This window comes from Colias croceus, chromosome Z (genome assembly GCF_905220415.1).
Source record: "Colias croceus chromosome Z, ilColCroc2.1".
In the NCBI taxonomy this organism is placed as follows: domain Eukaryota; kingdom Metazoa; phylum Arthropoda; class Insecta; order Lepidoptera; family Pieridae; genus Colias; species Colias croceus.
The window spans coordinates 9,614,571-9,641,588 of NC_059568.1; the positions used below are offsets into that span (position 1 = coordinate 9,614,571).

Here is a 27,018-nt window from a genome sequence, read left to right on the forward strand (position 1 = left end):
ATCGAACTTACAATGCATTTAGGGGAAATTACTTACTTAGTGATAGATCTAAAATGGCTTCATGCTTAAAGTAGCCTGAGAATAAATACTGCTTTAAAATAAGGCAAATCGTGAACACTTATAATTAATGATTCACTATTATAGTTGGAATTTTCATCGCTAGATCTCAATTTATTAAATTGTCTAGTAAAATGTTAAAAGAGGATGAATAAAATGAAAAGCAAAACAAACTTAGTACCTTCATAATGATATATGTACATACTTGTTTATAAGAGGCGGTAGTAAACCACAATACATTGCATTTCGAGCCAAGAGCGGAGAAAGAGGATTAAAGTCAATACTCCATAAAGAAATATTCGGTATATTGTTACCGCTTTAGAGCTTTTATTTAAAAACATGAATTCCCTTAACCTTTTAAGATAAGTAGGTAATGTTCACGTGAAAGGAATTATGAACTAACATGTTGTAATAAGTTGCTTTTGAATATGGTATAAAATGATTGCAGTTCATAGATTCCGCTTTAAAGCTTACATTTTGTTATGAAAACATTCACTTTACAGTAGCACGAAGTATAAAGTAAACTCAGAAACGTTAAACGGACTTAGAGGAAACCGCTCAAAAACTATTAGTACGTGCAAATGTGTTTTAAACTGTTCCCTAGACTTGGGATTTTCAGGTTAAAGGGTAAATAAAATCAAATCAACTGTAGGTATATTTTTGTTTTAAAGAACGTGAAAATTACGAAATAATAATTAGTGGTGGATTATGTAAGCAAAAAGTACATGTATTATAAAATGCATTAAAATCAAAATTGAAGCTCATTATAAAATCTGGAGTTTTAATATTACTTGATCTTAATTTTCAATACGCTATATGTCTTGCAAACCGGCCGACTATTATGTAATGTTGTTGCAATTAATTTATATCCTACTAGCGGTCCGCCCCGGTTTCGCCCGTGGTACATATGTCGCAATAAAAAGTAGCCTATGTCCTTTCTCGGGTATCAAAATATATCCATACCAAATTTCATGCTAATTGGTTCAGTAGTTTAGTCGTGATTGAGTAACAGACAGACAGACAGAGTTACTTTCGCATTTATAATATTATTAGTATGAATATTGCAAAATATCCTTGACGTTAATATATTTTTTGCAAAATTTCATATCCTTCCTGTGTTTTTTTATTACTAGTTAACATTAATTTTATAGCAAGATTTTCGAAGGAGTGTGTTCTACTAACATTCTAATAACGTGGAAACAATTCTAAATGATATCTATATCATGAGACAGAACATGCACTTAAAGTAATATAAAAGTATGCTCGATAGAGGCTCGATATTTCTGTTAAATATTGTAAAGTCCTTATCAGAACGAGTTTTCATGAAAATTGTTGGAACCGTTTCCGAGAATCAGATTTTAGGCCGGTTGCAGAGCTTCACCGACCGTCAGTGCGTACCATTGGTCCTGACGATACGCATCAACAAAACAATAATATGACACTAATACGTATCGTATGACAATACGCGTGCGTATGGTCGGTCTTGCTATGAACGGTTTTATGAACTTCCATACATATGACAAGCGCGACTGAGGTACGCACTGATGGTCGGTCAAGCTCTGCAACCGGCCTTATAGGTAACAGTGATCCATAATGAAAAGCTGGAATAATGTTTAATTATTGATGCATATTATGGCTTTAACTAGCAAATTATTATAAAGTATTCATATTATAATTAAAGGTGAGTACGGACATGAAAGTTGTTAAAAGAGAATTAATAGAACATATTTCGTGCATATCGTAAGTAATATACAGGGTGTAATCGTTAACCCGCCATTGGTGACGTGAATTTGACTTACACCGTTGGTGACCCCGGTCTCACGCACCGGGGTTTTTGACTACGAGTTTTTCTGTAATTTACAGTTCATGCTTCTTTTTATTGGGATAGATATAAAATTTGATGTTTTATTGTCAATAAAACATAGGTATTTCATAAATCAAATCTCTTTTATTAGCATAAGACAATATCTTTGAAATAACTAAAATTTTCAAGTATTTTAACAAAGGTTTTTTAAAACACAAAAATAAAACAACAATGTTAATTATTTAACAATAAAATTAGGCTTAGTCAGTCTTATGACATTGAAAACATAAAATGAAGTAACATAAATGGTAATACTTCGACCAAAAAAATAAATATACAATACTAAAATCACTCATCTTTAACAGCCAAACAACTAGAGCAAGTTGGTACCTATTACGTGCGATCTGGTTCGAAATTATCTGGTTCGAAGTCACTTCCAGATTCAATTTCCAATGACGTTTGTAATCTATCCTCATCAGATACTGCTTTTTGCAAAAGAGCCTCGAGACGACGCTGATTTCTTTCGTAAGGCATGCTGAGACAATGTTCACAATTTGAACAAAAAACACAGAATTTCTTGTAAAATATCGATCAAATCTAGCAAAACGTTTACTAATAATAGAATTATATGATTAAACTATAAATTACAACAACAGATTTATCAAAATGAGTAAAATAAAAAAAATACACAATAACCATTTGACTTACTTAGTTGGTGACGCCGGTCTCACGCACCGGGTTGATCCTCAAACTCTGTAACCTGCGCCCGCATCGCTCTCGCGGGATAGACTAGCGGTAGGGGGCGCGAAATTAGGCAGCTACTCGAAACCACAGTGTAATTCGATAAACGGTGACAAAAATATTTGGGTTTCTTTGACTGCCCGGTCTCACAGACATATAAGGTCACCAATGGCGGGTTAAGAGTGCACAGGCGATTATTCCGTATCTATTGCAGATATCAAAAAGCTTTATACTGATTTCGAAAGCCCTTAATACGAAATGAGCGAAATCTTTTACCTAATGTGCGAAATAAAAATAATAACTTTTTAAAAATAAAACGGGAAATATCTAAAAATTTTACACCAAACATTGAATTTTACATACATTTTATAAAAAAAATAGTGTCAGCCTTAAATAAGAATATTTCTCATCAGAGCTAAAAATAATAATAAATTAGGATTTATCTGCTTTTCCATACAACTACTAGTTTATATATTAGGAATCATAGTTTAAATCATATTATTCACGCAACTACAGGAAAGCGATATAGAAAATAAACTTTTTTCTTCAATGGCAACTCTCGATCCTGCTGAGGACGGATTCTGCGTATGTAGCAGTGTGGTAGCAGTGATTCTGCCAATGTCAAATTTTCAACAAAACGTCAAAAAGTGTAAACATTCTGACAGACCAAATAACATTGGGATAATGTTGGGATAGTGATCGATTATTCTCTGTCAGTGCCTTTCGTATTCAATATTTCTGTTATACATGCATACTTTTAAACGCATAATATTTAAAAAAAGGACCAGAAATACATTCGCTCGTTTAGGAACAATATAATATTCTTACATTGTACGGAGGCACATCCACGTAGAATATTCACGTTTAAATTGCATTACTCCATCGAGCGTACATCATATCGATTTCTGTACCTTAGACTGCCAATTAAATTTAAAAGCCCACAAATATTATTAAAGCTAAAGTTATCGGGCTCCGTAGTAAAATATGAGGAAAAAATAATTTAGTTTTGATGAAGGATGTCACTGATATTTTGCGATACAACACGCTAAGTTTTTAAGTCTAGGAATCATTTCCTTTGTTTACAGTTGCAATAAGGTTGTAATACAAGTAATGGTCAGAAATCGGAATAAATAAAATGACACAATCTTTTTATTAGAACGAATGCAAAAAGCTTTAACGCGTTCGAATATTTTCGTCTGATATATTAAATACTAGCGGTCCGCCCCGGCTTCGCCCGTGGTACATATTAACGTTTTCTCTACATAAGAACCATCCTCGTACTTCAAGGAATATAATAAAAAAAGAATTATCGAAATCGGTTCAGCCGTTCTCGAGTTATGGAATTACAACGAAAAGTGGCATTGATTTTTATATATTAGATTTGAAATAAAGCCGTATTATATTTATTGGTTATCATATTATTATACCTAGTAAATCTATTCCGTAAGGTTTGTGTTTCTCTTACCCAATGCCCATCGATATGCAATGCTACAAGTTAAACTTACATAACATCATATGTACTTAACATACATGTATTTGATGTTACCGAATAACTGGTTCGGTATACCAAGTTCAGTATTTACTATGATTAAACTAAGATAGGTACAGAGAACATCACAGGAAATGTATGCAAGTTCTATATTATACCATACATAAATCCAAATCTCTAACTACACTACTGTGTTAGAGTTTAGGAACGCTTCTAAAGCTATTTGATGTTTGTCCAATCGCATGTAGATAGATATATATAATTATGTTATATGTATATCTATAGTAAAATATACATAATAAGGTGTCGTTAAAATAATTATCATTTCATATTATAATAAATAAATAAATAAAAATAAAAATCATTTATTGAATAAGGTTCCTTACATCATAATATAGAAACCAGACATAGAGATAATGAGTTTCTTGTTATATTTTTTTTTTGTAAATAACTTGAAAATCTTATCAAAAATATGGAAATGATTACAATTTTGCTCCTAAAGAACAGTGTCAGATAAAAAAAAAACAAGTATTTTAGAGTCTACAGTAGTTTATTAAAAAAAAATGAAAATGAGTTTACTAGTTCCTTCTCCAGTTAGTTCTACTATTTGTCACTATAAAAGTGTAGAGGAAATTAATATCACTAATAACTAAACCTTTTAGTATTTTCCAGTGTTTGATTTTACGCGAGTATTATACATTTAGAAATTATAGACTTTTTAACGGATTTTAAACGTGATTTATTCATTATACATATTAAACTATTTATTTAGTTATTTGGTCATCTATATAATGGCAACACTATCATGAATGAAATGTCACCGTCACAAAAAGCGGTCTGTCAATAATGCTCCTGCGATTTTAGTTTTTGCCTTGGTTTTTGCTATAATAACTGATAATAATAAATGATCCTGAAGAGCTTAATTATATGAAAATATAATGTACAAAAAGCTTTACATTATGTCGAATTTAAGAAAATTATAAATCTAAATCGATTTCTTTGTAATTTTTAAAAGCCACGCTACAGTTCCTTCTTAACTAATTTTGCGTATAAAATTCCGCCAATAAGCCGCCAATAATTCTTCGCGTGTAATATATATGTATATAGGATAATTATTACAAAATTACATAGGAAGTCTAGCAGTTGAATAACAATTAAAAAGTAAAACTTATTTGATAAACGTAATATAAATGGATGCACCTACTGAATGCCACGGTAGCTAACTTTTGATTATACAAAAATAGTCGTAAAAAAACTAAGTCGCAAAATAACCATTTCTTCAGATGTTTCCAATGACTAAATGCATGATGATAAAGCAATTATTAGGCATACACTCGAAAATAATTACATCAGTAGTCGTCGAGACTAAATAATCCCACCAAAAACATTTTCATGTAAAATGTTGCCAGACTCGCACTGTCAAAAAGTTATCAGATCTCATGTAGAGCCAAGCTTCTAACACTACACGCCCTAACTCTACAAGGCCTAACTTTACAAACTCTACACCTTAGTCAAAATATGTGGATAATCTAAATAAAGGAGGGCTCTTTTTTTAAATCAGCACCTCTAGAAAATTATTAATAGTTATTATTTGTCGTCAATAAATGTCTCTATTAAATCAGCCCAGACGACAGGCGCTACAATAAAGCACGCATACATTTAATTAAACCACAAATAAAACGTCTCTGCCGGCTCTATCGGTACCTACACAGCCGATTATGTAAAAACTTATTGATTAGATTATAAAATAAATCATTATAAAAGTAAGAATAATTTGACAATAAATCTGAATAAATGCCCGCAATGGTTTTAAATCGTTAAAATAAATGTTTAGTGGCTTCAAGAAGCATCTTTGTGATTTTTTCTATCATACCTACCTTTAAAAAAACTAGCATTTAACAAATTAGCATTTACCTTAAATTATTTACAAACATTTTTTTTAATTATAAGTAAAACCACGAAGAGGAAATATACGAAATCCAATAGCAGAGGCTAGTGCAGCGAAAAATGGGATACGAAACGCAATTTTCGTTGAACTAATACTATTTTTTGTTAAAACATACCACTTTGTATCGCTATCCTAGAGTGAAACCATCGATGTTTTACGTCAGAAATCCTTGTCTAATAGAATCGAGTTGAAAAAATATTCATCGTATAATTACATCGAATGCTACAGGCAATTTAAATTTTCAATAGGCGTGCGTAATTTAAATATCGCTCAAAATTATCTTACATAATGTTACTGTAACATGAATCTGAAACGAATAACACGATAGCCTAACTAACATGTTTCAATACACTTATCGCAGTATGGAATTTTATGCGTTACAATTCACAATACGAATATTGATTTTTCGGAGAACACCCACGGCATTTCAAGGCAGATGAATGCAATATTGTAATATTCATAATATTCAAATTTGGCATTAATTCGACACGTCGAGTGGAGCGCACGTGAGATCGTGAATAAACATCGCTGAAAACACTTTTAGTGATATTAAAACATGTTTGTTGTTGAATATCATTCATGGAAAAAGCTTTACTGGAGCGCTGGTTTTGTTTTCCGTACTTAATGAATTCATGTTTTAAAATGCCTTTGTGAATTAATGCAGATTTTCAATAATTATAGGGAGAGAGATATAGAAACAAGTGCCGAGGTCTTTGAAGTTTTTGTTCTAGCTGAAATGAGATAAACAACTCCCTAATGATTCCTAGAAAGCAGGGCCTTTGATTAGTGCTAGTTGGTGACCTCCAGTAATGAACAATTTAAGTTGATAATTGCACGGATTTACGCACTAGTGCACCGATAATTAAATTTCTTTGAGAGCAAACACATCTTTTCCTATAAGAAGTTATTCATCATAAAGAGAGCTTTCATCTTGGAAACTTATTTAATCTGATTAATTTATGTAACTTTATGAGCCCCAATACCAATTAATTGCACCGTATTGAATAGAAGCTGACTTACGTGTTCAATTTAATTGGGTAATTGAGTCGGAAGAACGTTTGCCCGTGCACAGCCATGCTGAAATAACTTGCCTCCTTCGTATTTGAGATCCATGCCGAAATTTCTTTAGGATTGTCGTCAACTAAAATAAAAAAATAGCACCTTATTATATACGTAAAATTAAAATTGTAGTTTTTATTCATTCTTAAATAAAGCTATTTAATTAAGGCAAGGTAACAATGGTAGGGGGGAGGGGGCATCCATAGTTTCACATGTATGTGTCGAACTTTCATGAAATATTTTGTTACTCCGATCTACACTACACGTGTAGTATTGTTCAATTCGAAGTAGTCAAACAATAATTTCGATATATTGCATTTCGATTTTTAGAAAAATTCTTTCCACTGAACCGCGACATATTAGGTATGTATTTAAATTTTCAGCAATCGCAAAGCTAGTACTGAAAAATTTTTCATTCGGATTCTTTAATTGAACAAAGTAAATGGGAAACCTGTTTCAATTTTGGGAATCTAACCTTTTGGATGTTCACAAATAGTGAAATGGAATGGAAACAAACTTGATACGTGATATCGATTTCACGTAAATGCTGTCTATTGTTCATTTTTCGTTTGAAATTTAAAATTGGTAGAATCGCGCAACCAAGTTTTCGGAAACAAATTTGTAATCAGTTTATGAAAGAATTTTTATATCATTATAGATTTTTAATCGACAATCAGGACATATTAGTGAGGCTGGTACTTGCGCACTAATAATACCTACCTACTTATATTTTCCATAAGCAAAAGATTAACATTTAAAAGAATTTTACAAAACATTTTACTTTTATTAAATTTTGAATGAAATATATAATATGCTTTTGTGGTGATTTGTATTATTTTCCACCAAGGCATGAGGTTTACAATTCAATCCCGAGTAATGTTTAATTGCCAATTGCATATAATATATTTTAATAATAAGTGCCATTTACTTGTTCATATATTATGATACTGATTTTGTGTAGTATATATTGTGTCAAGTACAACAATAAAAATAACCTCATATACAATAACATGAGGTTAAAATGTAAAACTTTTGAAACATCACCAAACAGGGAAAAAATTAAATCTTCTTTGATGCTTGAGCAATTTTTGGCTTATAAGTTTTTATTAGCATCGGCAGACTGCTTGTTATATTAAAAAAAAAAAAAAAATTAAAACGTCTATAATATTAAGGGCTGATTTTTCAATCCTTGGTTAAAACTTATTCATCGAATTACGTATTAAACTACTATTTCAAAAATGTTTTCTAATTGTCCTATATGACAGTTTACAGGTGACATTTAAAAATGTTCGTGTAATACTTTATTGGACGGATAAATTTTAACCAAGGATTGAAAAATCGGCCCTAAGACGAGTGGTTGCATTTTGTCTAAGGAAATACGAAATATACTTAAATATTGTTTTACATTCCTTTTTAATGTATAAGTGAAATTCATAAACGATAAACACTATGTCTGCTTTTATAAAGCATTTGAAACAATAATTTGTGAAGAGGTAGCTTTTGTTATTATATCATGGGGCTTAGGCGCACGCCCTCGCATTCATTCCATAAAAGATAGTAAATCTGCTTTATGATATAAATGAAAACAATTCTAACGAATAAACAAACGAAACACCACGAAACACTGTAAAACTAGGTAAAACCACAGAACCTTCACAGAACATACACTGATACAAAAAAGGAAAAATATATAACCGGATGGCGGATATTTTGTTTTTTGTTCTGACAGACAAGCGATGTCGAATGTTAAATCGTTTTAAAATTGTTTATAAGCCGATTTAATAACGATTGTATTTGCCCTTTCAATACAACTGTTATTGACATTAATAAAAAATTCAAAACTGAATTGAAATTTCAATATTCGGTATTTAAATTCGTGTTCCAGGCACATTCTGCAAAGAGTATTTATTACACGTAAGCCGTAGTGATTCTGTCATTCTGCCAATTAATTATTAAAAGTTGATTAAAAGAGTCAAAGGCTTTTTTAATTATGAAAAGAGTCAAAGGGCATATGTATTGGCATTATTTGTTACTTGCAAAATGAAAATTTATTGTAATGAAATCCATTAATACCAGTATATATGATGTACTTTTTTTAAGACTGAACGATTAGAAAACTTCCTCTAAGATGAAGCTTTGACGATTACTTCCAAAAAAACCTGTTAATTAAGCGTTCATACATAAACAGTATTAAGGAAAACCATGCCAATAAATTAAAATAAATCATTTCCATCTTATATTCAGTTTAAAACATACATAGTTTTTAAAAATAAAGTTCAACATTGTATATAGTATCGACATTCAAATATGGGATCATATTAAAATAATTATAATTATTCTGCAAAAGCTTTATAAATATTTTTATTTTAAACGACAGCGCAGTAAGTGAACTGTATCCCCAAATAAGTATTTTAATTCCATAGCATGCAAATCATTAATTCTGCATGTATTGATACTTCTTAATTGCACCTACTACACGCAGAAATTAAAAACAGTTAATAAATTTTAAAAAACAAGCTTATAATTTCCGTTATAGTACCTTATACATGCGAGCAATACTGTACTTTGCCAGATCGTTTAGTTCGAAATACATTGTGTTAATGATTGATAAAATTTACATTTTCAAGTTTCCTATGTTGAATCTTGTTGACCTTAGTAACGGAATGCTTATTTAACCTCAATAATATGTTTTGCGGGGTTGAAAATACCTATTTCAACACAAGAAATTCTGCTATTCAAACCGACATTTCGCTATATTATAATAATCAAAGTAATTTTAAAATATATGAACTAATTATTACAAGTAGATACCTACGTAAATCTTTCATCTTAAAAACCTTTTTCGTAACCTATATATTTCGGACTCGTAACAAAATCTAAAACTATCCAAAAGTTTCCAAATCCTATTTTTACGTATATAATCTTGCTTAGAAAAGTTACATATCTTACCAGCATAGGAAAACAGTGGATGGTCAGCGGAATGATTGTGATATTTGCTCCACATGCACAAAGTAAATTCCTTAAGGTCGGGCAGCTTTGTATCGTATTCCAGATATTGGTAGAACAACTCCTGGTTCATGGACACTTTGTAAACGCTGCAAGAGTCCGTTTCTGTAACCGGCACAGGTTTGAAGAGCCCACTGTATTTGCTAGAGTCGTATGGAGATGACTGGTATGATGGTCTGTTGAGGATTCTTAGCTGGGAACTGAAACAATTATTATTTTTTTATTTTCTTAAAATTTTTTTCGGATATTTTTTTATAAGCATACAGAATTCGTAGGTAATAATAAAAGTAGTGGCGATAATAATTCATAATAAATTATACAACTAATATGTAGTCACTTAGATCCAATAATAAAAAGAAACAAAATTTATGCATGTTGCAAGTACACTCATTCATTTTTGTGGCATAACCTTTTATTGCTCTTAAAGCTTACATAACGTATTTTTTTTTACTTCGGCAAACTTACTTATTACGAATATGTAAGTATACCTTTGTTTGATGTAATTTTTGGAAGTGTCTTTATATCTATTAATTCTCGTAGTTTAAATTAGAAAATCACATTTTCCTCCTTAAAAAACCTTGTATAGATTGTATGTATTACATTGTGCATATAGTCACGTGCCTATGACGCGTATCAGTTACACGGTATATCACAGTCTCCTGTGATTGACATAAGGATACATCACGTTCATACACAGATACCGCTTGAGCCCGAATATCGATTAATACAGCTACTGTTGCACGTTACTTGGTCAGTTTCAATTTGTAACTTCACACCTTGTAATGCTTACATCACACATTATTCCTGGAAGTCCGATATCCAACGCTGATATTATCGAGGTAGATACGGGCCGTTAAGTTCGCAATGATTGGTATTAATGACCAAAAGATAAAGGACAGTTAAAGACGATAACTCGCACGTGTACATACTACATTGCTTTAGTATCTGCATATAAATCAAAGAAATCAGTACCTCCATAACGACAATATTCCGTACTGATAAAATATTTACCTGATACATTGATTAACTTTTATAAGTGAAGTCCCTTGTCCCCTAGTGGGGTAAGGGGCAGATGCAATATATATCTGTTTCACTGATCGGTTTTCTTTAAAGACAAATAGGTGATCAGCCTTGTATGTCCTACTAGACCGAGACATTTTTTTCTTCTTCGGGGAATCGAACCCAGGACCCCTCGGTGCTACGCTCACGCGTCATCCACTGTACTAAGGAGGCGGTCATCGTTCGATTAACTTTTATAGTGGTAATAATTATGATCCTAAAGCACTTAAATGTAAAAACATAATCTGTTAGTTAAATATTTAAAGGTGTCATTTTAACGATCAATCTTAAAAGATCGCTTTCAGATAATTTATGATCGTCAATCTTTTATCATATAGATGTATCTATCCAAAAAACTAATACTTGTTATAAAAAAGACTGACACGTTAGTTAAAGTCTCATCTGGGGGCACGGTAGTGCCCCCGCCAAGACGAGCCAAGCGAACAAGCGAAGCGCACGGGCACTACCTACCTTTTCTCGAAGCGCTTCGACGTTTTTTTTATAATATCACTAAAAAGTTAATGTCAAGCTTATTTGCTAAATTACCTTGAATCAATGGATGGATCAGACTGGGGACTGTAGCTGGGGTAGGCTGCCGTCTTGTGCACAATAGGAAGCCAGTCCTGTTCACTGCACCAGACCGCACCCACTAGATAGCATAGTATAATAATCCGCATTTTCTGGAAAAAATACGAAACACGTGTAACAAGCAATTTTCAATATTGCATCCATATCATAATCTTTGTTATGCTAGAACAACTAATCTGCTTTTTATCTTAACAGAGGTATCTATTGGTATTAATACATTTAATGCATTGTCATTCGCTAAAAGGATATGAACAAATCCAGATTTAGACTTCCGTGGAATAGAGTCAACAAGCGAAGAATTTAATTGATTAGTTGTACACGTGTATCAATCTATGTTATGCGCAATGAAAATTTTTAGATTCTTAGGAGAATATTATTTTAGAACAGATATCATTAAATTTTTAGTATCATTATTAACGCGTTACTAGGGTGGATGTGACTATGGTATTATTCAATTTATAAACGAACTTTATCGTTTTTCATGTAAGTGTACTTTAACAAATAAAATAAAATTAATGAGAATTATTAATTGATGAAATGAAATTCCTGTACTGGAATTCGTGCATGTTGAATATTTAGTATTTTTCACTGATCAAATATGTATGATGATATTATGATCAAACAATTTTGTGTCAATAGGTTTTTGATCGTAATTTTAAATATAGTAAGATTAAAATAAAAGTATGTCGACCAATACGTTATTTATGTGATCTGTATATGTTTTGATGTTTACGTATTTACATTCGAAAAAATGCAATAGCTAATAACGCAACGTGGAAAATGTCTTTCGAAAATAGATGCGTCTCTTTTATGTTGTATGATCCAGCTACCAATGGATTTTAAGTTTTTATATTTAACTGCAACATATCAACGAACATTATCGTTTTGGGTCGTATTGGTACTAGGAATATAGGATCCTTGAAGATATACAAACATTGTAATACTTCAATATTCTAATTACATATTTTCCTTTATTTATTTACCTAATGTTAAGTGTTATTAATGTTAATTAATATAGGTTTACCAAATTCCTAATTAGGCTTAGGTGATGGGTGAAATCTGATTCTCGGAACAATATCAATCGCTTCTACAACAACATGGTTTGCTTTTCTCTCTAACTGAATCTATTATACTGTACCTACATATGTGAGGTTGCAAATTGCAATAATGTATTCTATCGATTTTGTTTAATTGTTCGAATGCGGGGAGGAAATTACAATTAATTACTTCCATGAAGCTTTGGGATGGGGGAGGAAGTATGTGAATTCGATAATAACAACGTCATCACAATCAAATGTAATTGTAATATAGTTATACAATCGGCTTTGCTTTCCTTCAAATATCGCGCTAAGAGATAACAAAAAGTCTCGCCTAGTTGTTTAGATAAAGTGCTTGCTGGGACCTTAATAACTTGTCTTATCTCCTCCAATAGAAATTAACAAATTGAGTTGATTTTATCGATTCCCAATGATATGCTCTTGCCATTTAGAACCGGTTTGTTAAGATATGAATCACGTTGTTGAACTTATTATGCAATGGTACCGATGCTGACGAAACGATTTACATTTGACTACATTAGTAGGCGTGATAGTAGTTGAGTCTTGAACCACTTCACGATTAATCTTACCTACTACTACTAGATTAGCCGCTAACTTACGCCCGTCCTCGTTAACATACGAGTCGGTAACACTGTAACTAACTGTATAGTTTCAAACAGAATTTAGAAAATTTGATAAATCCCATTTCACATATCAGTTCCAACTTTAACTTTGTTGCGAAGAAGTGGAACGTGTAGTTGGATTTCGTGCTCATTTAACAAATTTAAATACCGTGTAAGTCATTCAAATAAAATTGCTCGTAATGCAATAGAAAATCTGCGTGTTTTTTAAATAATTACATCATCGATCTCTTTAAATGTAGGTCCTCATAAACAAGCATAGATTTAGGTAAATTTGTTGCACAATCATGATGACAAATTGGCGTAATTGCACCTTCGATTTACCGAACTGTTACAAGCTTAATTATAAGTATATTGCGTCGGTTCATATGTTATAATGTTGCCTCAAAATATACCGGTTTCTTGAACTAAAAAACCACGCAACTGTACCACTAACTAGTAGGTAGGTTAAAATGTAAACTCTTGTCAAATAAAATATATAATTATTTACCTTACCATATTTTATTACCAATTAGTGCATACATTTTGTGACATACGAATACACAATAATTTTATACGTCAATCACAATTAACTAATGGATATAAAATCTTATATCAGAATGTAAATTAATCTCGATGAACATCATTTATGAGATTATACCTACATTAGAAAGATAAAAGATTTCTTTGTTACCTTTGTATTGTGAAATGAATTAATTTCATATACTTTATTGAAGATTTACAGATTTATCACTAATAAAGTTCATATAACGTTGTTAAGCTTATTACGCGTGACAATTAACGGCAATTCCATGAAACGGTTACAGGATATATTACGTGAAATATTATGTGCCTGGAAAATTGTAGCAAACCGTTTTTAGGGTTCCGTAGCCAAAATGGCAAAAACGGAACCCTTATAGTTTCGTCATGTCCGTCTGTCCGTCTGTCCGTCTGTCCGTCTGTCACAGCCGATTTACTCGGAAACTATAAGTACTACAGTGATGAAATTTGATGGGAATATGTGTTGTATGAACCGCTACAAAAATATGACACTAAATAGTAAAAAAAAGAATTGGGGGTGGGGCCCCCCATACATGTAACTGAGGGATGAAATTTTTTTTTTCGATGTACATACCCGTGTGGGGTATCAATGGAAAGGTCTTTTAAAATGATATAAAGTTTTCTAAAAAACATTTTTCTTAAAGTGAACGGTTTTTGAGATATCAGCTCTCAAAGTCGTAAAAAGTATGTCCCCCCCCCTCTATTTTTATAACTACGGGGTATAAAATTCTAAAAAAAATAGAGGTGATGCATGCTAATTAACTCTTTCAACGATTTTTGGTTTGATCAAAGTATCTCTTATAGTTTTTGAGATAGGTTGATTTAACTGTAATTTATTATATTTGCTGCTACGGAACCCTTTGTGCGCGAGCCCGACTCGCACTTGGCCGGTTTTTTATTTATCATTTTAAACGTAATTGAAAAATATGCAGTAGAAATTATATTAATTCCATTTTGTGGTAATAGTTGGTTTTCTTGTCGTTAATTTTTTAAATATTGACTCTAATGAGAGAAATCTAACGTGGTTGGACATACCTAGTCATTTCGCTTAATGCACTAGAGGCTACTACGATTCTGTTTCTAGGTGAAACAGGTAACTACAAAATGTTATATTACTAGCTAGGTATTTCCACCCGCGGCTTCGCCCGCGCAGTCAAAGAAAAACCCGCATAGTTCCCGTTCCCGTAGGATTTCCGGAATCAGAAATATACTATGTCCCGGGGTAAAAGGTAGCCTATGTTCTTTTTTTGGGGATCAAAGTATCTCTATACCAAATTTCATGTAAATTGGTTCAGTAGTTAGTGTCAAGTGTTATTCTGAGAATGATTCTTACTAAAGTGATTATTTATAAAACTTTGTGAGCCAATTATTTTTGATATGAGATAAAAGTTTCTTTTAAAAAAAACGCAAATAAAATATATGTAATCCGCTTTGAACCATATCTGCGAACCGAGAAGTGATACTCTCTGCATACTAACTAGTAATTCAGTATGTTTTTATATCGAAATAATTTAATCACAATTTTGTAAAGGGTTAAAATCACAAGCTAAAATAGTTTTATCACAAAAACCATACTTTTACGTAATACACTTAGCACGGTAAAGAATCGGTGATTTCTTTGCACGGAATTCCGGTTGATCCAGCGAGTATTGTCCTCTGTAAAGTAAGACGTCACGCTTTCTAACTAGCTCTGATATATAATTTTCAAAGATATTCATATTTGCATAGAAATTATGAAAAACCGAACAAGAGATATTTACTTATCATTTCGACTCATATTCACTCAGCATATAATTTGAAAGCTCATTAAACAGACATAACAAAGGTCAACTAGGATTATACTTTCAACTATTTGACTAATATGCGCATTGAACCGGAGTCTCTGTTAATTTACAATAACTCTAATTGCTCTACAAATGTTACATAATGCACATACAATAACATTTACAAATAATTACTTCAATAAATACACATTTATTTGTATTTGTTACCAGTTAATTTAATAGAAATGTAGTTTTTTCTTTGAACATCATTTTATATTATGAGTAAATAATTTACGGGAAATATTTCTTCGAATATATGAGAGCATTCACTAAAGGCTCCTTCTATCAAACATAAGGTGTCGGATTTTTGTTGTATAGCAATCATATTATGAATCCCACATTAACATCTTAATATTTATAAATCTCGTGTCACAATGTTTGTCCTCAATGTACTCCTAAACCACTTAACCGATTATAATAAAATTCGCACACCATGTGCAGTTCGATCCAACTTGAGAGATAGGATAGTTTAAAATCGTTTTAGAGAAAGCGGGCGAAGTTGCGGGCGGTAAGCTACTTGTATTCTGTCTGTTGTATTCTAAATACGTTGATCAAAGCTATTCAATACAGAGGGTTACGTGACATAGATTATCCTCCCCTGCATAATAGACTATGCCTTTGGCAATATAGCTTTTGCATAATGAAGATACAAGAATATAAGAAGATATTGACCAACAGTTATAATAGCCATCGGTATACCTCGAGGTATTGACGAGCATTCGTAGTAATCCTTATAATAATCTCATAAGCTGATTGTCACCCGCTGCAAGTCAACTTTTTAAATCGGGAAATACATTTTACGCTTCACATATAAGAAACTAGTTCAACGCAACGCAATAAGTTGATTGTTTAGTTTGTTGCAAACTGTATAATATATGACGTTAAAGTCGTCACATTTACCTCACATAATAGTATCCGACTATCTCAATTCTGATATTTAATGCGTATCGTCTACAGGGAATAATAATTACCAATACGATAAGTTCAATGTTGTGTTTTTTTCTGTACGTGTTAGATAAGCGGTATGCAGTCATTAAGTGAAAGTGTTTAGATATATTGTTATAAGTTCACACCTGTTAATTCTTAATACAATGTAATTTTGATACTTAATTAGTACTTAATTACAGCCTGAACGATGTTTGCACGTGTTACGTAAATCAAATAAAACAGGAAATCCATTAGAGAAATACATTTTTAAAACTAAAATAGAATAAAAATAAATAAAGTTAATTCAAGAAACGGGTGAAGAGAAAATAATAATCATGTCTCGCACGTCGTAATATCTTTCTATTCGAAGCAAATGGCAAATAAATATATCAATACCGTTGCATTGAAACCGAATTCAAAAGCAATAATTAACGCGTCTTGTGACTGGTGACGTTAACATCAGGTAACACTTTGCTCAGAGAAAGTGTTCACACGACAGGAGGATTTCGCGCAAATGTTTATTTGAACAAGTATGCATATATTCATGTAATGAGCTGAATTAACGGCCGATTGTTTTATTTACGATAGCGCGTTTATTTACTAAAGTTTCCATTGTGCATATATACATTACTAATTATTAATTATATCATTTCTCAACATCTCAACTAATTTGCCAATTAGTTTGTTCGTCACACCAAGATCTAAATAGCAAATATCATCAATTATCAAAGGATATTTCAGTTCGTCGAAATTGAATTGTTCAGTACCTACGTGCCACAGCACTCCCGTCCAAAAGCTGGGATTCAGATAATTGCATATATCACTGAATGCTCTAACTGTAACCATTGCTGGCAAGTTAGGCCAAAACATTTGGAAATGTTACTAGATGGTATTAAATTCGGAGTAATATATTTATAGCTATTTCATTACAGGAGTTTCGGTTTCCTTGTTGGTTTAATTGAACGAAAGATTTAATGTAACAATGCAAATTTGCTATCAACAGTGAATAAAACGTTTATTAATATCGGACATACGTTTTATTGTACAAGAAAATAATTGAACACTCTTAATTTCTTTTTAATCATCGCGCACGCAGTCTCAATATCCGGAAACGTTACGTAAAGTAAGACGGCAGTTAGAATAATTTCACTCGATTACGACTACATCCCGCATACGAGAGTTTTTTTTATTTGTGTATGGAACATTCCATGAACATATTGTTTTATTTTGTACACGGAATTGTATGAAATTTAAATTTTATATTCATTAAACATAATATTTTTTAATTACAAAAAATTATGCTAGCGTTGCGTTTCACTTTAATTCGACCGAAAAATAATGCAAGTTTGCGTTAGTTTTAATGATAATTGACTAACAATTTCGTCAATTAAAAATATTTTATTTAAGTGGCGTCCCAAATAAAAAAATAAACAATCCGTTAATAAATTATAGCACTTAATTGATTAAATCACTCTTCGTAATGTTACGTAGCGAGGTGGTGATAAAAAAATGATACACTTTACGTGTCACGCATCAAGTCATAACCAGGCCCATATTTACATATACACTGCGATAGAGTGAAAGTGTATACTGTATATTAATATTTTTATTTTATTTATTTATTTAACACTTTTACTTTTTAGTATACATATTTTTATAAAATGGAAAAGAAAAAAAAACAATTCTCATACAGATTTTTATGTATTTAACTAGCTTTCCACCCGCAGCTTCGCCCGCGAAGTCAAAGAAAAAACCCGCATAGTTCCCTTTCCCGTGGGATTTCCGGGATAAAACCTATCCTATTTCTCGGGGTAAAAAGTAGCCTATGTCGGGTATCAAAATATCTCTATACCAAATTTCATGCAAATTGGTTCAGTAAATAAGGCGTGATTGAGTAACAGACAGACAGACAGAGTTACTTTCGCATTTATAATATTAGTATGGAATATGGATGGTGCGGCCTTATCACTTCAGAGTGATCTTTACCAGGCCACACCTTAGGCTAAGGATAAGTATTAACTGTATAAAGGGAGGCATTAAAATCTTTCATATTTATCATTAAGTACTCTCAAATTATTTTTATTTATGCAAAGTAAAGTTCTGTAAAAATAATGGTTCGAGCCTAAAAAGTATCGCATAACAAGATTAACAATCAACAAATGCATTTACTTTTACAAAGTGCTTTTAGCTACACAAAGCTTTTATATCCATATACATCTCCTCCATTCTCGATTAAAAAGTATTGAAACTAAACTCGCAACAAATTTCGTTATCGATATTGAACCAATTCTAGAAAGTATTAATAATAAAATGCATTGACAAATTAAAGGAATTAAATAATCTCAATTAAAAATGAGATACTTTAATTTATACAGTTTTTAGAGGTATTCATTAGATGATGTAAATTCATCACAAAGAACTTTTTTTTAATCTTTTTTTATTTGGGGATTTTTGTCCTAAAGGACGATGACAATCCCATCGTAACTTGTGCTAATATGTAACAGAAAACTATATAAACTATATTTTAAATTTAAAGTTAAATAGGATTCTAGCTGCATCAGAGTGTGGTGCAGCTAGAATGCTATGATATGCACCGACATTCATAAAATTTATTTTAAATTTTGTCATCAAGTCCTTTCTTTTAACATCATTCCGAACACAAAAGTTGCACATTCAAAGATTTAAAGGAAAACTTATTGCAATCAAACAATAAAGTATATTATATTTTTGTTATAAATGCACACTCCCGATGAAAATACAAACAAGGCATTGTTATTTACCTTTAACGAAACATATCGAAACCTACAACATAATGTTATTATAATTTTAATGTAAACTTTAGCTGTTGGAGGCTTTTTCAGAACCGAATCGATTTTTGCGTGGGTTTTATTGCATCCATTTTACGAAAGATTCAATTTAGGTACTCTTGAATGTAGTGAACTCTATGTGTATCGTATGATGTGTGACTTCTAACAAATATGATACTTGGCATTTTTTTTATTAAATTTTAACAAATTTGCACTTTTGTTACGAAGAGAAGTGTGCCTAGTAAATGAGTATAACCCAAGGTATAACCCAATGGTTATACTAATGGTTATACTAATTACTCATTTACATTTATTATCAACTAGAGGTCCGCCCCGGCTTCGCCCGTGCTACATATTTCGCAATAAAAGGTAGCCTATGTCCTTTCTCGGGTATCAAAATATCTCCATACCAAATTTCATGCAAATTGGTTCAGTAGTTTAGGCGTGATTGAGTAACAGACAGACAGACAGAGTTACTTTCGCATTTATAATATTAGTATGGATATAACCATATAACTATACAAAAATGACAAATATTTTAGAATTACATACCGCTAAATTACTTTTCCTAGTTCTGAAATTAAGACGGTTCATATTTTATATTAATGAAACTTTTTTTAACAGTAGTTAATACCACAGATTACTAAATAGTGAATTCGTAAGTAATACTGGCTTACGTTAGCCACAGTCACAATAGGAGATTAGGCTCTTTGATTTTAAAATCCGTAGTTCAAAAGAATATTAAATCAATCTGAATTTAGATATGAATCAAGCCTTAGTGAGAAATCAATATCCTGTTATCCAAATGTACCTCCGAGTATCTAAACTATCTATGTATTTTAATATGTTGTAAAAATATTATATATAAATATTCTTAAACATATTGATTTTTCATACGACTTCTTTTGGTCTGAAATAAGGTATATTCTTTAATATTAAAATTACCTAAGAAGTGAAACCTATCAACCAAGTAACCAACTTTGTTGAAAATTTTATCTTTATATTATAACAATTTCTTACTTTAAACCTTACAAATACCTCTTTCTTTGCTCCTCATCGTTGATGAAATGAATCACTACCTTATAGTACCTATTGACTAGGAATATTATACAATATTGAATAGATAATAGTATCAAAGAAATATCTAAAGGTGCTTCTATAGAATTAATTCGTGTCAAAATTGTGAAATACGGAAGTTAGTTCACGGTCAGTGTGGATTTGGTTCGTTAAGAATTGAATCGAACGAATGCTTTTGAATAGTTTTTCAGCTCTACATAAACCCCTGCTAGGAAGGTCGTGTGACAATTTTCTTAAATCCTTACCTATTTATATCTTGATCTCATTCTTTAACTTTTTGTGATCATTTTTTACATACCGCTTATTTTAAATACCATTTTATGTAAACCGTGTAGGTACTTGTTATTTGGAAATGGATAATAAATTAAATAATTCAATTTTAAAGCAATCCTGAATCAATGGAATTTACAAATATAGTCGCGGATTTCACTGTAACTCGCGACATAAAATTGTATTGACGCATTATTGTGATGTTCTAGCGCTATAAGCTTCCACATTAAATTTTAACATTTTCTGTAAGTAATACAATCTCAAATTGTAAAGGATGGTTTCCATGTTGAGTATTTTACAATAAAATCTTTTGTTTGTCAGCCGCGTATCACAATTGAATTATAGGCAATGGCTTAAAAGTTATTTATTGCTAAAATACTTTCTTGTGTAAATCAAAATGTTAAAGATGATAAGGAAAACTATTTTTTAATCTTTATATAATTGTTTTATCAACCATTGACCGTGTTATCTCCGTAGAAACAGATGACATAATAATTAACTGCAAACACATAATTAATTAATTGTATTATATAATGTAATTGTATTCATAATGAAATGAAAAGCTATAGGATTAGACGCATGTCCAGTGTCCACGCTCTTTCGTAATGAAATATGACTTGCAATGCTTTTAAACTTTTTTATTCACATCAGAGAGCCAAAGTGCTTAGCTTACACATTTCATAGAATATTCAATTTTCAGCGCATCCAGCCCTCTTAGAATTAGTCGTTTATTCATTTAAACAATGCTACGGATTAAAAGAGATGCACTGGACAGCTGGACTGTAAAATATACTATATTGTAGATACTAGGAATTGAAACGAACTTCCTGGAAATTTGGTAGAAAGGTTTTTCACAAACAATATAATATGATCTTGACAGTGTATTTCTGTGAAAAATACTTTGTTATCGTGTAGATATTGTGTGGAGTTCTGAGTATTCGCCATTCGGATAAAGCTTGTTGAAACTGATATATTATAGCGTTAACGATTTTAACAAAATAATATTGTTTCATAATTATTGAATTATTGAAAACTAGCTTTCGCCCGCGACTTCGTCCGCGCGGCAATATTAAGATTTGTTTTTTTTCTACGTATTTTTCTGGGATAAAAAGTATTCTATTTTATGTCCAGGATAATAAGGTATAATTACACCAAGTTTCATAGAAATCAAACCGTTAGTTTTCACGTGATGCCTTCACATACAGACAGACAGACAGACAAAACATTTTTAATCACATATTTGGGTTTGCTATCGATCCAGTAACACCCCCTGCTATTTATTTTTCAATATTTTCAATGTACAGAATTGACACTTCTACAGATTTATTATATGTATAGATAGATAAGTTTCTCTTTTAATTGAATATGTAAATAAAATTTTCGTATTATATTTATGTATAAAATTAACTGCGTTAAAAACAATCGACTTCAAAAACGGAAAAGTAAAAAATAAAAAAGATTTGATATTATTAATTACTACATATTATTTAGATGTGCTATTTATTAAATAAGTTTGATGTCGGTGCACGGGCTTAATACTAAGTGCTTAGTGTTTGGCACCGACTTCAAACCTATTTAATAAATAGCACATCTAAATAATATGTAGTAATTAATAATATCAAATCTTTTTTATTTTTTACTTTTCCGTTTTTGAAGTCGATTGTTTTTAACGCAGTTAATTTTATTTAATACTTTTTAGTGTCATTTTCAACACGAATCAAACGAGCCCAAACTCGATAAAGTTGAGTCAATATTATATTACTGAGTTCCTATGGCCACCTTCCGATTCCATCATCAAATCAGCTCTATGTCATGATAATGTTTCATCGCTATCCAATTTACACACTTATACAAAATTTCAGCTCAATCGGTTACCGGGAAATGAATCAAAGTTACTTGCTACATTCCAATTAAGTCATCGAGTACAGATAAAAATGCTCATAAAATAAAAACTACTGGGCCTAGCCGAATAAAATTTTTATGGGACCAATTCGACACCATCCTGCATCGAACAAAAAAAGAATCACGTAAATCGGTTCAGAAACCTCGGAGTAATCGGTGTACATACATAAAAAAAAAAAAAATATACCGGCCGAATTGATAACCTCCTCCTTTTTTTTGAAGTCGGTTAAAAAAATAGAAATACACACAAAGTCTGTTATAAGGAATTTCATTAACATCAGTATTATTTTGATTTGTAGCGTGGTGGATCAGTATTACATTAGAGTTTCGTCGAAATATGTCAATAGGGTACAAGCATACGAGTCTCATTCACTATTATTGAATGAAAATGTCCTGTTTTAGGGTCACGGCGTGTCGTTGACACAACTAACCTTTCTCAGTGTCAATGCCAACAAAACTTTGTAAGTTATGTTGCTTTTATTAGTTTGAACCTTGTTTGAACTTGATTTTCACAAATGAAAATGAGCAGTTATCATGAATCCAATTAATGATGTTTTTTATGTTTTTGGTGACGATTCGTTTTAGGTCACTGTACCAAAAACTAACATAAAGAACTGTATTTTTTTAATTATCTTAAAAATCTATTTTTAAGTTTATGTATCGATTAAGATAAACAATATCGATAAAATAGCTGTATATTATTGAGGCTCAAATGATATGCAGCAAAAATCTGGGTTGAATGAATTCCAAAAATTCTAAAAACAAGTTTTTTCAATGTTATTGAATAAATTTTAATAATAATACTACTTTATTTTAGGATTTTTTTACTGTGCAGGTTTATTTTAATCTTGCAATATTAGGTTAATGTGTTAATGATTATTTAATTAGACGTGTTTATAAATATTTAAACTTAATTAGATTTAAAATATTATGTACTAGCGGTCCATCCATCCAGATCCAGTCCAAGAACCACCCTCGTACCTACTTCAAAGAATTAATAAAAAAAGAAATATCGAAATCGGTCCACCCGTTCTCGCGTGATGCCGTGACAACGCGAAACGGGTTTCATTTTTATATATATAAATATTAAAATTAGTTACGCATTATTTTAATAATTTTGGTAAAAAAATGGACACAACTTAAACAAAACAAAAAAAAGTAATGAAATTGAAAACACGATACAGCCTAGATTTTAATATACGTGACACTGCATATATAAAATTAACATATACGTGTAAAACGATATCCATCGACGATTAGCACAAGTAACTGAACTACAAAATTCGAATCGATACTTATGAATATGTATGACATGAAAAATCGCATTGCTCTCAAACTGTCGCTTGGCATATAGAAAATAACCGTCAAATGGTATTACGTATAGCGAAAACACTTACGATTTTTGCACGATAGTGACGCGGGCGCACATTCACTAGCGATACAACACTGAGCAGATTTGTCGCCACCTGGCCACCAGACCACCCCACTCGACCGATATGCGTCTTATGACACGAATGTGCTATTTTGTAATCGCGTTACGATAGATGCCTCCGAACAATATGTTTTGCCCAACTTCAGTTTATCTTAATATGCCCATCCTGCGTTGTGCACGCGCACTCCCTGAATTTCATAAGAAACACGTTTATGGATACGATTAGCTCGTAAACCATCTTAATCTACGCGCGGTATGTACAAAAGTATGTGAGTACAATTGTGGATACTTATGGGGTGTTAGGCGGTCAGCGAAAATTCAGCTATTCGGGCCTGAGGTAAGGGGTGAGGGGGTCCGCGTTTAGTATGAAATCAACGTGCTCGAAACTAAAAATCGTAAGCGCTATTCAAATTTTTATCAAAAAGTGAATGAAAATATTTAGTATTTTCTAAATCTACATCTACAGGATTTTTTTTATCGAGCAAAATTTTTCCAATCGTGTTTTGGAAACAGTCATAACAAATATCGAGTGCAAATTCTCAGCATATTAGGTACCTAGACTGAATGGTTTTACGTTTTATTTAGAAAAGTGTTAAAGATAAGAGAGAATATTATGTAATGTACACCCAATGTGACCTAATTATAAACGTAAAATATTTTTTTAAATAAGTAATTGATCCCATATAAACTATGTAAATTAATTTTCTATTCAGAAAACTCGCTATGCAATAAATTGATCCTTACCTAAGTAGCATCAATCAAATACGAAGAGAGCTTAATGAAGTAACTTATTCCTCATCGATTGCATTTTATATTAAAATCTATATTTTAATAAAATATTCCTTCTTGACTAATCTATAGAAAAATTTTAAAGCAGCTTATATACGTCAATAAAATTTTTCCTATAAAATATGTTCCATTTTTACATTAGAGTCCCAAACGAAGCCTGTAAAGAAGAACTGTACTTTGCGAAATTTTGCTAAAACTAGTTATAAAATATAATTTATTGCTAGAGAGACTGCATTTCCTTGCAAGCAATCATTTTCGCAATTAAATTTAAATTGTTTACAAATTTTGTAACGTGGGTTGTACATGTACAATTATAAGTTAATCGGATTATGAGGGTACAAACTGCGAATACCGAATAAATAATTTCAATACTTCTTACTATAAGACTGCAATTAGGTGAAATATTGAACCAGTTTAATGTTTAATGTTTGACGTAACAAATTCAAAAATTATGTATAAAAATCCTGAAATATATTCCAATTAAAAGATATCTCATATACGTGAAGTGAAGAGGTTGGGATTACACACACGTGCCATTTAAAATCACAATACTTACATCCTTCTTTCAACCCACCATCATGCTTTGGATTTTAACAACAAAAGTATCGTGGCATTGGAAATGTGTATTGATCATTTATTTCTGTTACAATAAGGTTACAATATTTTATAAATGGGAAACTGTTATGTATATCCACGTGTATTCCGCAATGCTCAATATGTATAATTGTGTAGGCTTATGTGTAGGTATGTTTGTTTGATCATGTTTTTCTATGTTTTCATATTTTTATAAGTTTTATTTCAAATATTTACATTAAAAAAATATTCCAAATCTATACATATAATAAAATCGTAGGAAAGTCAAAACTGTACATTGAATATTTTTTTAAAAGAATACCTGGGCTCGCTCTGAATCTATAATCGATATAGAAGCCAAAAACATAGTTTTTAGAATTTTTGTCTGTTTGTCTGTTTGTCTGTTTGTCTGTTTGTCTGTTTGTCTGTTTGTCTGTTTGTCTGTTTGTCTGTTTGTCTGTTTGTCTGTTTGTCTGTATGTTTGTCCGAGCTAATCTCGAAAAGTACTGCATAGATTGACTTCAAATTTTGCATGAATATTACTAACAGGTCGGGTGAGGCTATAGGCTACATATTATCAAGCTATCACCTACGGGGGAGGAGCTGTGAACCTTTATTTTTCTTACGTATTCCGTGTATTACGACAGCGTACAATCTAAAGACTCATGTTTAAATGTTGGTTTCGAGTAAGCCATGCTATTATCTAGCTTTACAAAATAAAAACTATGTCATTTACGTAATTTGGGCAGAGAAACAGTTTAATGAATTTAGTAGTATAAAGACAAATTAGAAACAGCGCCATCTATTAAATGTTATAAAAATCAAATCAATTTACACGTTAACTATTGGAAATTAATAATCAAATGACGCATATATAAATGTTGTTTGACAATATCTATATTGACACTATAAAAATTATGCCATTTAAGTAACTTGGGAAGAGAAACATAGCTTAAAGAATGTAAGTTGTTACATAATGTTAATTTTGTAACAGCGCCATCTATGAGATTTCGTAAAAATCAAATCAATTTACATGTTAACACTACTGAACACAATGTTAAAAATTAATAATTTAAATATAATTATGTTATTTATTTATTTAACTCTTTAACCCATATCTTCCGTTCCCTATAAGATATATTTCGTGTAAATAATAAACTACATTTTTTTAAAGTGAGGGTAGATGTTTATTATTTTAAGTAAAAATAGACACCATTATCTACAGTTAATCTAATGATTGTGTTCCAAAGAGTATAATAATATATTGTTGTGTTCATTAGTTACAATTTTAAAAATCTTCGTGTTTTATAAATTTACTAGCTTACCGCCCGCGGCTTCGTCCGCTTTGTCTAAAACCTAATAAATTATGTACTAAAACCTTCCTCTTGAATCAGTCTATCTATTAAAAAAACCGCATCAAAATCTGTTGCGAAGTTTTAAAGATTTAAG

At 31.3% G+C, this 27,018-nt stretch overlaps 2 protein-coding genes across 3 annotated transcripts in view; one reads left to right on the forward strand and one right to left on the reverse strand.

The window, feature by feature from the left end:
* Positions 1–24,303, reverse strand: part of LOC123705161 — a 29,546-nt gene extending 5,243 nt beyond the window's left edge. The window contains exons 1-4 of the mRNA XM_045653824.1: positions 24,173–24,303; positions 11,710–11,843; positions 10,048–10,304; positions 7,060–7,180 (exon numbers count right to left, since the gene is read on the reverse strand). Coding sequence (XP_045509780.1) covers positions 7,060–7,180; positions 10,048–10,304; positions 11,710–11,840 — 509 coding nt within the window. The 5' untranslated portion in view covers positions 11,841–11,843; positions 24,173–24,303. The remainder of the gene's footprint in view (positions 1–7,059; positions 7,181–10,047; positions 10,305–11,709; positions 11,844–24,172) is intronic.
* Positions 1–27,018, forward strand: part of LOC123705159 (coiled-coil domain-containing protein AGAP005037) — a 162,585-nt gene that overhangs the window by 103,792 nt on the left and 31,775 nt on the right. The gene's annotated exons all lie outside the window — the stretch shown is intronic.